Source organism: Berghia stephanieae, chromosome 2 (genome assembly GCF_034508935.2).
Source record: "Berghia stephanieae isolate SIO BIC M18660-M18661 chromosome 2, UCSD_Bste_1.3, whole genome shotgun sequence".
Lineage (NCBI taxonomy): Eukaryota > Metazoa > Mollusca > Gastropoda > Nudibranchia > Aeolidiidae > Berghia > Berghia stephanieae.
This window is the reverse complement of record NC_088361.1, coordinates 11,194,903-11,213,028: the sequence shown is the minus strand read 5'-3', so window position 1 is coordinate 11,213,028 and position 18,126 is coordinate 11,194,903. Positions and strand designations below refer to the sequence as shown.

The following is an 18,126-nucleotide window of genomic DNA, read 5'->3' as shown; positions in this document are numbered from 1 at the left end:
CAAGTTACGTAAGTCAGTCAGTGTAACTGCTTATTTATATTCAACAGTTGCTGGAATATACAACACAGTCCAAAGTATTACTGGATAATCAGAGGTTCTGGCATTTCTGTCGTCGGGGTGAGTAACTGGCAATCCTAAAGAAGAAGAAGACGAAGAAGAAGAAGAAGAAGAAGAAGAAGAAGAAGAAGAAGAAGAAGAAGAAGAAGAAGAAGAAGAAGAAGAAGAAGAAGAAGGGCTTGTGAGAAATAAAAAGGCGTTTAGTATTGATTGGTTACTGTGTGATGACGAAGGAGGAAGGGAGATAGATAGATAGATAGATAGATAGATAGATAAATAGATAGATAGAAAGATAGATAGGTAGATAGATAGATAGATAGATAGATAGATAGATAGATAGGTAGATAGATATATAGATAGATAGATAAAAAGATAGATAGGTAGATAGATAGATAAATAGATAGATAGAAAGATAGATAGGTAGATAGATAGATAAATAGATAGATAGATAGATAGATAGATAAATAGATAGATAGATAGATGGATAGATAGATGGATGGATGGATGGATGGATGGATAGATAGATAGATAGATAAATAGATAGATAGATGGATAGATAGATGATAGATAGATGGATGGATGGATTGATGGATGGATAGATAGATCGATTTAAATAATCGATTGGGGAGGAGGAGAAAGAGGAGAAATATAAGACCCTTGAAGACATAATCACTGAGAGTGAAATAATGCTCACCCGGCGATAAGACTAAAAGTGAATTGTGTTCACTACTCACAAGAATGACTGGCTCAAGATCATGACAGAGTCATATTTTACCATTCCAACAAATCAATGAATGTCTGTACAACTTATCTGGAAAATTAACTAAAAGCGTATCATGCATTGTCTCCCCAGATCAACTTTTTAATGTTTCTGAACATATTCCGGAAGCTATTCTTGAAGTTAAGACAAACTACTCAGATCGGAGCCAATGGGAATTCAAAATATCGGTGAGTAGTGAGTAGGTATAAAGAGCAATTAACGGATTCGCGAGGTCCATGATCATGACCTTTAATGCCATTGAATTAAAACGATATTTTGGTGAAAGTAATTTGTCCTTCAGAGCCATGGGTCCATGAAGCCGCAATTTTATCCCGATTTCTAAAGCGTGGAAAGACAAAGCAATTGCCTGCTATCCTATGGATAGGACGCTAGTCTATCGCAAATTACGTTCCAACGAGTTTAACAGATGCAGTTACTCATTCACTGCTGGTTGGGAAGGGGGTGGAAAGGTGGGGGGGGGGGGGGTAGCGGGGTGTGGCGGGTCAGATAAAATTATTAACTGCATCCGGGATCGATCTTGATCCCTTTGCGTGTGAATCGAGTGCTCTTCCATCGCAGCTATCGGGACCCCCTTTATGAATAACATAGACATATGTGACCCACCGTCTCAAAGCGGTATAATGACGGGATGAGTTAGCTGCTGGAAATTGAATGCATAACCACAAAAATATGACACTTGGGGTTATTTCTGGTGGTCATCATCAATCAGCTTGGCGCTCCAACCGGACCCTCTCCGCAGCATCTAGGGAGCAGACTCTTGCGATTAGTGCAGCTGGGCCCGTCCTGATATTCTGTGTTCTTGGCATCCACATGTACACACAATCTGGTCTCAGCCAAGCCCCCCACTTTTTCATGTTTCCAATTGTTCTCCCAAGTTTTGCCCGTGGTGAATAAATAACGTTCTTAACATTGCAAAAGACCCAAAGATCGTATTTCTTATTATTCTAATTCTAAATTCACGTTTAAGAGTCCGTTTCATCCGGGCATAATAATAATAATAATAATAATAATAATAATAATAATAATAATAATAATAATAATAATAATAATAATAATAATAATAATAATAATTTATACAACGCCTATCCCATCTACAAACAGCTCCAGGCGCCTTTCCAATACAAACATCAAAGCTACAATAACAGATCATATACAAAACATGCTTAAGACTTTCACATCATGAAAAAATAATCCATAAACGGAAACTGGTTTTAATCAATCTAAGAGGAGTGATTTTCCAACACTAATAAACTCCATTTTCCCCATTTTGAGATATTGAAGAATATTTCCTCTAAAATTTATCATTCGGTCTCTTATTTTATTAGACGTTCTCCCTAAATTACATTATCGGACTGTAAACGTTTAGTTTAAAAGCTCACAACATCCGCCAGCCGGATATAACGTACCAACACCACATAACTATGTGTAACCTTAAAGGTTTTTATAGTCTGATAAATGCAATTTATTGATAATTACTGATTAAAATCGCTGGCCAAAAACAATAGAATAATAAAGACCCTCGTAACGTCAATTTCATACTCCTATATTTATACTGGTTAAAATGATCTAATCTTTTAATTTTATTACTTATTTTTATTTTTATTTGAACAGAAAACTGGCCAAATTCATTTTGGTGTTGATTCCATTGTTTGGCGTGATGTACATCGTGTTTTACGTGGCTGTGCCCTCCAATTTTACACAGGAAGACTTCAACCTGGCATACATGTATTTGGAGATGACGTACAATTCATTTCAAGGTTTTCTGCTGGCCTTTTTATTTTGTTTCCTTAATGAGGAAGTGAGTAGCCCAAAATAATTCATTCTTTTCCACCCTAAACCCATTCAACCCTAACACCGACTATATCCGTAGTTTGCCCGGGTTTCTTTTACCTCATGCCTATTTATTACATTTTTATGAGACAAATTATAGGCGTAGTATCAATGTTTTTAGTTTTTTGTATGTTAATTCATGATAGTTAAATAAAACTATCTGTGTACATGCTCATTTTTAATACACTTTTTCCAATATTGAAAAGTAGCAAATATATCTAGGATTGATTGAGTTAAATCTTTTCCCTTTCAATCTTTTATAAATTTCACAATTTTGCCACAATTTTAGGTCATAATGAGTTGGGGGAAGAAGGAGAATGATAAAGATTATGTAAATTTTAATTTTATTCTATCCCCAGTATTGGGAATTCCTAATATTTCTGAATAAAAACTTAGTAATCGTTGAATAATGTTTTGAACCTGTTGAATAAAAAATTATTTCAGATGGCCAATGAGGTGCCTTTCAAACTTTATTTCAGTCAATATATTAAGCAAACCCCCCCCCCCCCCCCCCCCCCCTCCCCAAATAAAAAAAAAAACAGCAATCGTTGAATACATGATTTATTGCAGAATTGTTTTGCTTAATTTATTGACCGTAATAAAGTTTGAAAGTCTGAAATAATCTTTTAATAGTAGAACGTGTAATGAATGCAAATCAATTTTTTTTTTTTAGAAGGGGGGGGGGGGGGGGGGTTGGGGTCGAAAGTGGTATTCAAGAATTTAAAAAAAACAATCCAACAAAAGCCTACACGAAAAATGAATGGCGATTCGAAGGTAAGAATATCGATCACCCGTTACGCAATGCGACCGTATCCGAATAATCTTGAGCTGTCACCCCCCCCCCCCCCCGCTCCCCACACACTTTACATTAAAAAATTACCGGTCATAAGAACACATCAAGTCAAGTCTTCCACATAATAATGATCCGATTTGACATCCTCTACTTCGGGTATATAGATAGTATGAAGATGACGTCACTCAGGTCTTTGTTATTGCTTTTTGCCATCCGCGTTTATGATTAATTCTCACTAAAATGTATTAACCAGACTATAAACTTTAAGGTTAACATAGTTTTGTGTGTTGGTCCATTATACCTCCGGATGGCAATGTTGTGAGCTTCTTAGCCAAACGCATACTATATATATAAACAAAGTCACTCACATTGTTTTCGCCGAGACAATTGTTTCTATGCTTTTTTCGCCGAGACAATTGTACCTACAAGTACCCACCAACACTCATATATATATATATATATATAATATATATATATATATATATATATATATATATATATATATATATATATATATATATAGATTTAAATTTCTTTCACTTCATTATTTCCAGGTTCATACAGAAATCAGGAGGGCATGGTATCGATACAATAATCGTCGTAAAGCCCAGGCAAGCTTTGAAAAGTCCCATAACAGTTCAACAGGAAAAAACTATTCAATGCAAATAAGAAATTTCTCTTGTTCTAAATCCCAAAGAAGTAAGATGAAAGTCAAATCAAAGGCGAAAACTGAAAGTATGTTTCTTGAGCTGGGAGCAACGGACATGCGTGGTTATTCCTCTAACCCCGATGGGGCCGTCAGTTCTACAACTTTTACGGGAAATTCAGACGAAATGCCCCTTGACCTAGAATTCAATTATACCAAACAAGCTCTTCTTCCTGAAAAATGGGAAAATGAAAACTGTCCTTTGCAGAAAATAAATGGAATAAATGAAGATGGGATTGTTTACCGTCACTCATTAGGTTACTCAAAAATATCACAGGAACTACCCCGAGAGAATACAGGACCGGAAGATTTGTCACAACAATCTACTTCCTGTGTGGGAATGCAAAGCAGACAAATCATTTGTGAAGTGGCAGATTCTATAATATACGATTTGTCAATGAAACACAATTTAAGTATTGAGAAAATTCCAGATCTTAAAACTCACCTGTTGGTGACCAAAGAGGTTAGAAACACTTTGATCACTAATGAGAGAAAGTGTAAAAGCTGGTCCCTGTTCCAGAACAAGAGGAAAAAATTCAAAAATTGTTCCCTTTAAAAATCTAAAGAGCCACACCCCCCCCCCTCCACAAAGAGGAGAAAATGAGAGTAAGGAGCCTTTTCCCAAGGACTCAACTTTGCTTCACGAACAACGGGACTCGAACTAGGGACCTACAACCACCACCCCACTCGACCTCAAGACCGCACAGACTTTGGACTAAGAGTAACAGCCTAGGTGAACAGAGCGTGTAAGTGCTCGATGGTAACCACAGATTTCACACTGTGATGGTAGCAGCCGATACAACCTTCAGCAGATTGTAATTGTAGCAGTTTGAAATTCTTTATGATGAAAGACAAAGAAGACCGAAAAAATCATTATAAATTAATTGACTGGTCAACTTCTACACTTCTTATATTACATCCGTTATCCATTGCCACGGATTTTGTCGAGCCTTGCTCCTTAGTAGTCCTTCAGAACCATTGGGCCCATGTAGCCAGAATCTATAACGCTTTACCGGCAATAGCAATTGTTCGCTACCATTTGGACAGGACGCTTATCTATCGCAAAGTCCGTTCCGCCAAATCTTTCTAGAATTGGCTACCTCATCATTGGTGTGTAGATAGAAAACCATCTCGACTTCACTCGGGATTGATCCCTTCCCTTTGCATGTGAAGCGAGTGCTCTACCAACTGATATGTGGGAAAACTTGGTCAAGCACCGGGTGTCTTAATTCTGATAAGTACAAAATATACAAACTCATGATTTGACTTTAATTTTAGAAACTCTGTCCCAAGCTTGCTACAAAAATCAGGATAGTAGGATAATCCTATTTAAATCATTGCCATATCATTTTCTATCTATCACTCTTTGCAGAATTTCTATTGTTTGTCAGAGACGACGTGCACTTGTTTGCAGGTCTGATAACCAAATTCTTTGTGGGCTCATTGATGTAATGGAAATCAAAACAAAAATGATGCAGCAATGTTAATTTAGGCCTATAATTGGGTTTGGATGTCAGACTTGCACATATGTAAACGTCGGTCAGAAAGAAAAATCGTTCTCTTTTAAACTAAATCTTTGAATTGTTTTATAAATAAAAAAGAAACAAGCCTGTTGTGAGAATGAAGTCCACTCTTCTTGTATTGTTCATTTTTACATGCTTTTGTTTTTGGAAGTCTTTATTAATTTGTGTTTTTCTCTTCAAAACAAAATGCAACTTATTCTCGGGAAACGAATTGTAAAAAATATTTGTTATTGACGCTTTTTTGGGTTTGTACAGCAGATCACAAGAGTAAACTTAAATTCATTTACCTTTAATGTTGATGCCATTCAGGCATAATTACAATAAATGATTCCAGAGACATAAAAGTAAGATTGATCAAGTGCTCCTTGATTTCCCAAAAGCTTTTGATAAGGTCGAGCATCAAGGCCTTCTAATGACATATTTTTAAAAAAGTATGTATGCACAAATCAATCGAATCAATCTTGCTATATATAACCCAAACGGCAATTTGTAGATGGAATGGATTGAAACTCGTTACATATTTAATTTAGAGTGCCACAGGACACAATTTTGGACCCAATACTATTTCTCATCAACATAATTTGATATCAGGTACCAACTAAACCAACACTTTAAGAAAATGACAGTTTTCTATATAGAGAAATAATAGGCCAAGACGATTGCAAAGTTCTCCAAAAAGATTTGGACTCATTATTGCAATAATGGGAAAAGAATTCGAAAATGGAATTCCACCCAGACAACTATCAATTACTGAGAACACACAAAATGTATCCGGTAAAATCAGCCTGTGCGGCTATGTGGTTTTGTGGTATGACTCTGTGGTAACTCTGAGGTCTACATACGAGCTTTGCGCACTCAGAGGTCGGATCCGCCTAAAATTAAATAAAACATGGTGCTCAAAACTAAGTATGCAGACTTCAGAGTTTTAATCCATCGATCGTGCAAATCGGTTTGATCCACAAACCACCGATATACAAATTTAAACAATCCTATTCTCATTGTCGTGATGTTATTGATATTTTCAACAGTAATGCTCGGTTACAATGAGCCCGCTGACTAATTGGACGACGACGACGACGAAGAAGAAGAAGAAAGAAGAAAGAAGAAGAAGAAGAAGAAGAAGAAGAAGAAGAAGAAGAAGAAGAAGAAGAAGAAGAAGAAGAAGAAGAAGAAGAAGAAGAAGAAAGAGGAGGAGGAGGAGGAGGAGGGAGGAGGAGGAGGAGGGAGGAGGAGGAGGAGAAGGAGGAGGAGGTCGACGAGGACGAGAGGAGGAGGAGGAGAAGGACAAGAAGAAGAAGAAGAAGAAGAAGAAGAAGGAGGAGGAGGAGGAGGAGGAGGAGGAGGAGGAGGAGGAGGAGGAGGAGGAGGAGGAGGGGAAGGTCAGACAGGAGAGAGGAGGAGGAGGAGGAGGAGGAGGAGGAGGAGGAGTAGGTCGACGAGGACGAGAGGAGGAGGAGGAGGAGGAGGAGGACAAGAAGAAGAAGAAGAAGAAGAAGAAGAAGAAGAAGAAGAAGAAGAAGAAGAAGAAGAAGAAGAAGAAGAAGAAGAAGAAGAAGAAGAAGAAGAAGAAGAAGAAGAAGAAGAAGAAGAAAAAGAAGGAGGAGAAGAAGAAGAAGAAGAAGAAGAAGAAGAAGAAGAAGAAGAAGAAGAAGAAGAAGAAGAAGAAGAAGAAGAAGAAGGGGGAAAAAAATAAAAAAAGAAGAAGGTGTGTTGATTGACGTCTGTCAGTCTAGTCCGGTTCATTACCTTATAAGAGCGATGCATCTTGAAATCAGAAGAGTTATTGAAAGGAACATTATCCCAACAAAAATAGCATAGGTTTTGATTAATTCTTTTGTACTTTAAAGTTAATCTATTGCAGTTCTAATTGGCAAATATGGCAAAAGAGAAAACAAATAATAGCCCTCAAATAGTACAGAAAATTGTCGTTACATTTCTTTCTACAGAGACAATGTTGCTATAGGCCAGGTATTCATTTTAGGGACAGCGTGGCTCAGCGGTACGGTCTTTGCTTCGTACCCAAAAGGTACCGAGTTCGATCAACCGCCGCGCTGTGTGGCCTTGAGTAAGTCACCTCGCCCTAGCTCACTTTGCGGCGCTGCATTGCGGCTGAAGCCTGGGTTATTCCAGTCTTCCATTGGAATAGACCCTAAAGACAAATTTCCCCATGGGGATGAATAAAGGGAATTTTATTTTATTTTATCTATATATACCTGAGTGCGATGAGAAAATGAGAGTAAGGAGCCGTTTCCCAAGGACTCAACTTTGCTTCACGAACAACGGGACTAGAACTAGGGACCTACTACCACCAACCCACTCGACCTCAAGACCGCACAGACTTTGGACTAACAGTAACAGCCTAGGTGAACAGAGCGTGTAAGTGCTCAATGGTAACCACCGATTTCAAAGTGTGATGGTAGCAGCCGATACAACCTTCAGCAGATTGTAATTGTAATATTTTGAAATTCTTTATAATGAAAGACAAAGAAGACCGAAAAAATCATAAATCAAAACAAAACAAAACAAACAAACAAAAAAAAAGAGAGAGAGAAAAAAAAGAACAACAATTATGAAACAAGACAAAGTAAATTTTTAAAAATAATAAAAACAAACGCAAAGAATCAAAGATAAAAAAAAAAAGATAATAAAAAAATAATCAGAAATGGAATTTTTAAAAAATCCAACGAAAAGAAAAGGAAACAAGAAAGTTGAGCTTGTATATATTGCAATCTTCACTAAACGTGCACAAAGCGCTTTACAGGGGTCCCTGACCAACAGCAAAACTTAACATGTAGGACGAGATATGACGCCTGTTAGGGACAACGCTGTTAACGGCGTACTCATTAAGTACTCATTTATACCTGAGTACGGTGGGAGAATGTGAGTCAAGAGCTAGGTGCACAGACAGTGTGTATGAACTTCTTGGTAAAGAGACTTTTCCAAGGACTCAACTATGTGCCGAGCAAGGCTCGAAACCAGGACCTTCCTATCCGAAAGCGATTGTCAAACCACAAACCCACATATCCACATAGAAAATAAAAATAAAAGAAGGCAATTTTTTTTAAAGATGAAGAAAATGAGAATAACATTCCAGCGCTTGTGTATGTCTGCTTGGAGAATGAACAAGTTGATAGATAGTCGCTTCAGAGGGTTTGAACGAAGATGCCTTTGCTGAATCCTGAAATTGGTTAGAGTCTGCCTATTTCTATCTTGTAACACGACACATTAGTGCGATTAAACGTTTTGATTTGAAAAATTGTGTTTTAAAATGAATATTACAATCAAAATTTAGAAAATGGTATTATTCATTAGTTAAAAATTCGCAAGGTTATGTAGCCGAGGCAGTAACTGCTCATAACTGCAATATAAATTACAACAGACGAATCCGCCACCAACTAAAACAAACACTAACACTAAATGTTCATTTTGCTCATGGCTCTAGATTTTTGTTAGTACATATAATTGCATCATTCAGTGTTTTTTCCTCATTATATACACGTCAGCAAAAGGTACGTTTATTTTCTTAAATATGTTCTCTAATATTATCAATATAATTGGACTTATATTCGCCGCTGTTCGACAAGTTATTGACACAGATTGAGGTACAAGTACAACACAGCTGTGGATCGTGAAGCAAATTTACGAGATTGTTGAGTTTGAGATTCATGACTCATGAGTTTGACAGAGCTTTAACCACTTAAATGTAGAGTTAAGATTTTGAAGTGTATCAAAACTGGGGCTGGAAATGGAACAAATTCTGGATAATCGTACATTTAAACAAAATTCTCGCTTGGAATCTGTTTGTGTAGGATGTCTTTTTAACCCACCCCCTCCAAAAAAAAAAAAAAAACAAAAAAAAAAACAAACAAACAAACAAACCAAAAAAAAAACAAAGAAAAGAAACAACAACAACTAACCAAACAAACAAACAAACATAAGAAACCAGAAAAACTTCACTTTAAACTATTTGGAAATAGGGAAACCTGGTTAAATGACAAGAATTTTCGAAGTGAATGAGAATGTGCGAAATTATGGTATATTGTTTATATTGTATCTGTGAAGCGATGTATCCACTTTATTATCATAATTTAAGGAACCTTTGAAACACCAAAGGACTACATGTAACTAACTTAAAAGGTGTCTATAGAAGTAGAAGTGAGTTCTTAAGACCACCTATCCATATCTTCTACTTTTGCTAAACTGGTTTGAGACCCCCATTATCTACAGAATAAGACAATGACAGGCATTCAAATAACAGCTGACCCCATCTGTAATGTGTAATGGACTCAACACTATACATTTACATATTTATTCGCTTTGACATGCACATATATACACACCCAACCACACACACATGAATTATGATATGCTATCCAATGATTTGTTTAACAATTTTTAGGAATGATTAACATGATTCAAAAGATCAGAAAAATAAAAAACAACTTTCACTGATTTATGGCAGTTTGCCGCTAATTAAAAGATATTGATTTCACAAATCACGATTAACTCAATATTTTGCGGAATTAAATGATCCAGGAAGTAAAAAAAAAACTATTTGATTTCATATTTTCTTTTTCTTTCACGTTCAGAATGGCAGCTGTAGATTTGGTTGGAATGGCGTTTGTACCATACTATTACCACCTGATGGATCTATTGAAAAGTTCTCCACAGCTAAAAGAAACTGCTAAAGGTAAATGATTTTAATTAATTTAAAAGTGAATGCTGTGGATGACAAAGAATTAAAGAAACTTGATTTGTAGTATTCAATCTTGGCATCTTAAATTCAAGAGTATCAGCATTTGCAAATAAATATGTCAAGAATTATCTTTCAACATTAAGTTTTATTCTTAATCTTTCGGACTGATTCGTAGTTTAAGAAAGTAGAATTGAGAGTAGAATTGTAGTACTAATCATTGTTTTATACAGCTTGGGAATTTTAAAAAAGTAGTCCTCCAGAGCTACCAGGTCCATGGACCTGGAGTTGATACCGGTTTCTATAGTGTGAAACAGACAATAGCAATTGCTTGCTACCCTTTGGAAAGGATGCTAGTCTATCGCAAAGTACATTCCTCCAGATCTAACAGACCCAGTTCCCATTCACTGCTGAGTAGACAAGGGGATCCAAAAAAATATCTCGACTGCACCCGGGATCGATCTCGGTCCCTTTGCGCGTGAAGTGATTGCTCTGCTGAGTTATTTGACCCCCCCCTGCTTGAGAATTATTGATTGTAATATTGCTGTTTTCGGCTAAAGTAGGCAAAATTGCTTTGGCATTCAATTCTTGCCCTCTGAAAAGTTTGGGAATTTTCATGCGGCTTTGTGGTCTTGTGTGCCCATTCTTATGTAAGGACATAGTCAGTGACTTTAGTCAAGGGCTTGAAAAAAAAATTGCTTCTTATGTGAGATGAACTTGAAAGTCACAAACTAAAATGAAAGCACATGGGCTAATTTCAGTGCTGCCAACCGTATGTAAAAAAAGTGTATTCTTTGCCATTTTTGTTCATTATACTCTTTCTACTTATGCATTGTTCAATTTCGAAAGTTGTTAAAACTCTTACAATGTTTACATGTAATTAAACACTTCATTTATTATATGACCTGGAAAGATAATGGTGGCATATTTTAATTTTAGTGGATATTTTGCATAAATTATTTTTCTTACCAATCTAATCAGGCATTTTCAAGCAAGTGGCATGGGGAGCTGCAGGGACAATAGCTGGAGGTGCAGTCGCGGGACCTGTTGGAGCTATGGTGGGAGGAGTTATAGGTAAGTTGAAATATATTAGTCATGAGGTCCATTTCGCCAGATTTTATCCTGGATTCTGTAATTTTAAAGGGGATAGCAATTTTAGAGAGAGATTAGCAATGACTTGCTACTGTATGGATGAGATGTTAGTCCATTGCAAAATACCTTTTTTTTGGCCATATTTAACTGATCCAGTTATTTAATTTACCACTGGTTTGACAGAGGGGCCAGACAAATAATAAAACATATCCAAGACCGTCAGAAATCAATCCAGCCCATTTGCTTGTGAGAGGGGAGCTTTATTAGCTCAGGTTTTGTAATATTCTCGTGACTGAGAGATCTCCTTCAACCTTTAGTCTTTGTGAAAGAAAGGTGTCCCTGCTAATAATAATTTTCTTATATAATTTTGCTTTATTTAATAATAATAATGATAATACTAATAATAATAAATGATAATAATGATAAAAACTTATATAGCACTATAACTCCGAGACATCAGACTCTAACCGCTTAAATTACAAATTACTTTGGCTGAAACATACTCATTTACCCACATAAGCACACACACACTTACACACAACACAACAGAAACCAGACGTTTATCTTGCTTCTCATATCATCTACTAAATACTTCTGTTTGTAATCAGGATTTCTTCTGTTTTGTTGCTTCACAGTTAAACGCATTTAATCAAGTAACCCCTGTCCTTACCTCTATTTTCCAAAAGTTTACAAAATATAGGTCAGATATTTCAATCAGTGCACGCTGCCTAAATGCAGAATCCTTGATAGATCCTTAAGATAATTTAAGCAAGTGCTCAATGTGTTGACATTAAATTGACCAGTCACCAATAGACTAACGGCAATACCCAAAATTATTATCATATTTTGAGTACATATGAAGCACAAAAGCATAATGTCACACTCCATGTGCATGGTAAAGAAAGAGAATTTTCAATATGAAGATTAAAAAATGATGTTTAGCACCATTTTCAAATGACGGCCCAAACTTTACATTCTTTCTCATATCAAATCAAAGTAGTCCTTCAGAGCCCTTAGGCCCATGGAGTTTATCCTGGTCTCTGGAGCGTGAAATGGACAATAGCAATTGCTTGCTACCATTTGGATAGGTTGTTAGTCCATTGCAAAGTGCTTTCCATCAGATGTAACAGGCCCAGCTACCCATTCACTGCTAGGTTGACAGGGGCAGGGGGGGGGGGGGGAAATTGTTCAGATAATAATCTCGACTGCACCCGAGATGGATCTCGGTCCCTTTGCGAGTGAAGCGAGTTTCTACCAACTGAGCTATTTTTATACAGCATTACAATATACAACCAACATTTTGGGAACTTAAAACGAAATTACTGTGGACCTAGAGACAGGCAAACAAGTGGTGGATCAATGTACCAGATGACTTTTTGTTCGGGATTAATTTTGCCTGGACGGATTTCATTGCAGTTTTTTTTCTTTTGTTAAATCCAAACTTAGAGCTGTCACTTATGGACATTTACTTGTTACAGTACTAGCTGGATTCCAGCACGTCAAATTTTCCAGCATCCTCTGCCATACAGCACACTGGAGATGGGTGACCTAATTTTATCAATATAATAAGTCATTACCTCCGATGGGTATCGGATTTCTGCATGCTTTTAGGCTTCTCATGGGAGTTTGCTAGAAACTAGCGAGTGCTGTATTACTGATAGCTTTGGAGCTAAAATTGTTCATTTTCTGATTTAAAATTTTTTTTCTCCATTCAGTATCGGATTTTAAAACAACAAATTAATGGGGAAAATTAATTTGATTATTGTCGATGTTCAGTATGATAAGAAAGTGATATTTAAGCATTTTAATCTGACAATTCATAGATTCAGGATGGAATTCATACAGTTCTGGTTGGTGTAGATTTTTTATTTTTGGTCACTTGTAGACTGCTAAAGTTACCCCCCCCCCCCCCCCCCCCCCCCCCCCCCGATTTATTGTCCATCACCAACGGAATAGCTGCTATATCATCTACTAGGGGAAGGGCTAAAATGAGTCTGATAAAATGTATGTATTTGGGAGAATTTTGCTTTTTAAGTGGCATGTAGTTAGAGAGAATGCAAGATGACAAATTGGTTTTTCTTTTTTTTTTCAATGAAAAGTCTCTCTCTCTTTCTCTCTCAAGCCAGTTTTTAATCACAGGAAGTACGAGCCATCAAGTCATATTAACTGTTATTCATCATTGAAGTTTTTTTTTTTGTTTGTTTGTTTTTTTTTGTGTGAGTTTTTTTTTATTTCATGGTATTAGAATTGTTTCTTTCAATACAGATCAAATCATAATTTAAAATTTTATTTTAAAAAAAATCAGGATCAGTTTATGGTTACAAGCAAAGCTCTGACTATGACTCACTGATTGTCGTACTCCAGGAGTTAACGGATGAGGAGAAAAAAGAGTTGGTATCCAAAGTACAAGGATTAGTCGGTTCTTCCACTGTAGAGGCTTTGACCCGTTTTATTGGAACACAAGCTCAGAGATCTGCATTACTCAATTTACTGCAAACGTTTACTAGTGAAGCAAGAAAAGGAGGTTAATAAATTGAAATATTTCTGGTCATGATTGTTGTTTGGTTATATCCATACCTGCCAACCCTTCCGTTTTTGACGGAATCATTCCTATTTTCACTCTTTCTTTTTACACTATTCTACCATTGTCTCTAAAATTCCGATTTTCCAAAATGATGATAATCTAAGAATAAAAAAGAGCGAAGGATGGGAGGGGGGGGGGGGGGGTTAAAAGGTGAATTTCCTATTTTTTTGTCTCAAATTCCAATTTTTAGGCGTTTTGGAATGTGAAGGGTTGGCAGATCTGTATATTAACTTTTATAATTCATTTGTACTGTCATCATTTTTATTTAATGTCTTGGCGAGCAGTCGGTGCCTTTTTTTTTTTTTTTTTGTTATCTTCGATTTTTCTTTCATTCATAAATGGCTCAGCCAGTATGACTGAGCGAAGTTAAATAAGGATAAGTACAGAATTTGGAAAGTGTGTCCTATGAACAATAGAATAATGTTGCAAATGTTATCAAACGTATAATATTAAGTGATGTATTTATCCATTCTCATATTCACACACAATATTTGAGTGTAAATTTTCCGCCTATATTTTCATATTATATAATGTCTGTTAGAATTTCAGGCTTATTGTTGTTGTAATAAGATACTGGTAAATAATATAATAAAATCACATGTATCATCCGTTATGGTATCAGGGCAGTATCCTATCAAAATGTATTCTTTATCGTTGGTGTAATCTTTAAAATAAAATTGTTGCCAGAATCTCTAATCAAATTATGAAATGTAAAAGTAACCAAATTACAGGAGAAAAAGTGCAGAAGAGGAAATAGATTGTACAGAGCATGCAAAAAAAGCTCTCGAGTAAGACGAGACATGTTCTGAATTTGAACCTGTCGGGCGGAAGAAAGGTTGGAAGTCAAGGAGATGTGATGTGAATGAGAGATAGCCGAGAATTGAATTTATTGTAGAAGGACAGTTGCAGTCCTTTATTTCACATGGGTTAATTCAAGCATGTCAACATTTTAGAGCATTTTCATTAAATGATGATATTTCAACAATTCAGGTAATCAGACTAGGTCTGATCGTAAATATAAACCTTAGGGACAGTGTGGCTCAGCAGTACGGTCTTTGCTTCGTACTCAAAAGGTAACAAGTTCGACTACCCGCCTTGTTGTGTGCCCTTGAGCAAGTCACCTCGCCCTAGCTCGCTTTGCGGTGCTGCACTGTGGCTGACGCCTGGGTATTCTAGTCTCCCCTTGTAATATACCCTAAAGACAAATTTCCACTTGGGGATGAATAAAGGGAATTTTATTTATTTTATTTTTTATAAAATTATTAATGGTCATTAAAAGCTTTAGTATGTTGAGATAGTCTTTTTATTAAAATGACTCAAAACTGCATGAAACTTAAACATCTTCAGTCACTTTATTTTGTTTTTTCTTTCTTTTTCGTTAATCTTACCTAGAAAACATAACTGCAAACTATGAAGTTGTAGATTTAAAGAGAAAAAAATACAACGAAGAAAAGTAGAAAATTATGTTTAGTTTCACAAATATCTCATTGTCTTTATGTATGATCAAGTCCATTCATTAATGCCCATTTCTGTTTTTAATTTTTTTTTAATCATAGTGTTTCATACATTAAAGTAAAGTCTGTTCAACTATTACACACTTTAGGGAACTAGAATAAGAAATTGTTTAAAAGGTTTTTATTATTTCATTATAAAAATCAAATGATCTGCAAAAACAATCTCAGACACCAAAGGAAAAATGTTTAGACTGATAAATTATTTCTCGATCTCATGATATACAATATGACATATTTGCTTTGATTTTATTTTAAAAAATAACTTCAAGGAAAATCTCTGATAAGGAGGATTACAAGTCTGTGGTAGCATCGATATATTTTGTGTTTAACTTGAGCATTCATGATGTTACAATAATGTATGCTCCCATTGAGGAATAGAAATTATTTTTCTGATATGTTACACAGGTGCCGAACGGGCACTTTGATACCTGGTCTTATAGGCCAAGGAAGGAAGTCTGTTTTAGTAAATAATGCTTCTGGAGTTTGCTTTAAAGCATTTATTTATATAAATTCATAGTTCATAGATTTACATCATGGTCTCAAATATTATTACATTGCGCTTTTATAATCTTATTGACGTAATTTACAATATTTCAACACACTCTTATAATCTTAGTGACGTAACATTATCATAATATCATAAATATATGATATATATTTATAATGAAGTTTTTAGTATGCAATAATATGCTTTTTGAATCATGTACACTAACTATATATAATTGTGATTCAGAAATCACAGCTTAATATTCCAAAAGTGTTCAATGGTAACCAAAAAGGAATAAAACGATTTTGTGGTGCATTCTTGCTGTGACCATTTTTTCATACAATACAAATGTTTTCACTCAAATTACCTCGTTGTGATATATGTGTATATTGTGATACATATGCATGTTACATGTGTATCTATATTTTTCTGAACTCAATTACTACGTCAAAATTGATTAAAGAATGTTTCTATTCCTTTTAAAAAATTATTTTCATGCTACATCTCACTATTCCAAATTGGTGGTTATCAGCCATCTGTATGTTGATTTCTATAAAAATAAAACTTTTGCCTCTAACTCTGACCTCTTCGCTGTCTCATTGGTAATGATTAAATGTTTATGGCTTTAAATGCATTTTTAAAAAGGACAAATCAACCAGTAAGATATAGAAATCGTCTTAAAATTTATAACCTTTTGAAATTGCATATTAAAATATAATACTTTCTCCCATAGTGGGCCGGGAGGCATTAATGTGTCTTCTATCCCCCTGTTTCTGTTTTTCAACATGCTTTCTGTCTTGGAATGAGATTACTTGGTTTTGCCCTGGCTTGAACTGGATACCAAAGCTGGGAGGGAAACAGGTGCGGGAGATGATATTTTTTGTCTTGTAAATCATCTCTGTTATGCACTGTATTATGTTTTGTTTACATTTTACATATGATTTGTAAACATTTTGAGTGTGTTCCTCTTTAGTAGGGACCTGTGCTTGTGTCCTGATGAGACTATGTGATCTCAAACTAAGTACTTTGATAACGTGCTCTTGGAATTTACATCTGTTTCCTATTTGAACCAATTCCCCTTTGTCTTATCTTTTCTTGGGTGCTTTGATTGTAAATCTATAACTTTTTACTATCCCATTTTCTTCCTTTTTACTGGCGCTGATATGACATTAATGTGTTGCAAGCGCCGTAAAGCCCTTAAAAATAAACAAACATCAAATATTACTTTGAATTTTTGTTTTGCCAAATTAAATTAATTGATTGATTTAAGCCAGTGTGCATTTTCCTTACCTTTGAACAAGCTTGAAAATGACACCTTTTTCACGATCATATCTTTTTAAAATCTTTTTATAAGTAATATTATGGGCAGCCAATATTTTTGGAAATTGTATTCAGTGATACAACTTTGTTTGTTGCTTTAGGTCTCTTCCAACACAATTGAGGTTATATGAGAGACCGCTGAAACAAAAAAAAAGCAATCTAACAAAAATAATACAAATGTAAATCAAAATCATAACCTAAAGATATCATAAGCTAAATTATAAATAACCAAGAACAAACAGGCAGAAGATTTACAGAAAAAAAAAATATCCCCTGTCAAAAATACAATCACAAACCAAAGAAGCAAGATAGGCTAGTAAAGAGAAGAAGAAACGACATCACTATCGGATCGTACACCCATGCGAACATCATAGGTATATGATTCAAGGGTGATGCTCCCATCCAACCACCCGCTTTGTAATAATGTGAAATGTTTTGATCCACGTTTTTGTATCATGAATTCATATCATTTTGTTTTTATTTATATTTGAACTTCTCATAGTGGAGAGACATTTGCTATTTGTGGATGCTTACAAATCATATAAGTATTAAATTCAAATAAAATTTTATTTTAAAAATATATCTATGAACCTGATTTTAATTGGTCTTTTGTCCTTTTTAAACCGTTCACTGGCTTAAACTTTAACTGATAAATGTTTTCATGTTAATTTATATTTGAAAAGTCACCTATGTGGTATAACACGATTTCAGATCAGAAGGTCATGGGTTCGAGCATCACTTGGTGA

The 18,126-nt window shown here is 35.4% G+C and overlaps 2 protein-coding genes across 3 annotated transcripts in view; both read left to right on the top strand.

Annotated features, from left to right (window-relative positions):
* LOC144964300 (growth hormone-releasing hormone receptor-like) overlaps window positions 1-5,792 on the top strand; it is an 81,164-nt gene extending 75,372 nt beyond the window's left edge. The window contains exons 10-13 of the mRNA XM_078898393.1: window positions 48-117; window positions 911-1,005; window positions 2,450-2,636; window positions 4,016-5,792. Of these exons, the coding sequence (XP_078754519.1) occupies window positions 48-117; window positions 911-1,005; window positions 2,450-2,636; window positions 4,016-4,723 (1,060 nt within the window). The 3' untranslated portion in view covers window positions 4,724-5,792. The remainder of the gene's footprint in view (window positions 1-47; window positions 118-910; window positions 1,006-2,449; window positions 2,637-4,015) is intronic.
* A 3,281-nt stretch (window positions 5,793-9,073) lies between these two features.
* Window positions 9,074-17,960, top strand: LOC144964306 (uncharacterized). 2 transcript variants are annotated; one of them, XM_078898401.1, is made up of 4 exons: window positions 9,074-9,199; window positions 10,280-10,380; window positions 11,365-11,457; window positions 13,781-17,960. In XM_078898401.1, the coding sequence occupies exons 2-4, from the start codon at window positions 10,281-10,283 to the stop codon at window positions 14,002-14,004; spliced, it is 417 nt and encodes a 138-aa protein (XP_078754527.1). In that variant the 5' UTR covers window positions 9,074-9,199; window position 10,280; the 3' UTR covers window positions 14,005-17,960. The 2 variants fall into 2 exon arrangements, with proteins under 2 accessions (XP_078754527.1, XP_078754528.1); XM_078898402.1 differs by having other exon boundaries at window positions 9,120-9,201; window positions 10,276-10,380; window positions 13,781-14,138.
* The last annotated feature ends 166 nt before the right edge of the window (window positions 17,961-18,126 follow it).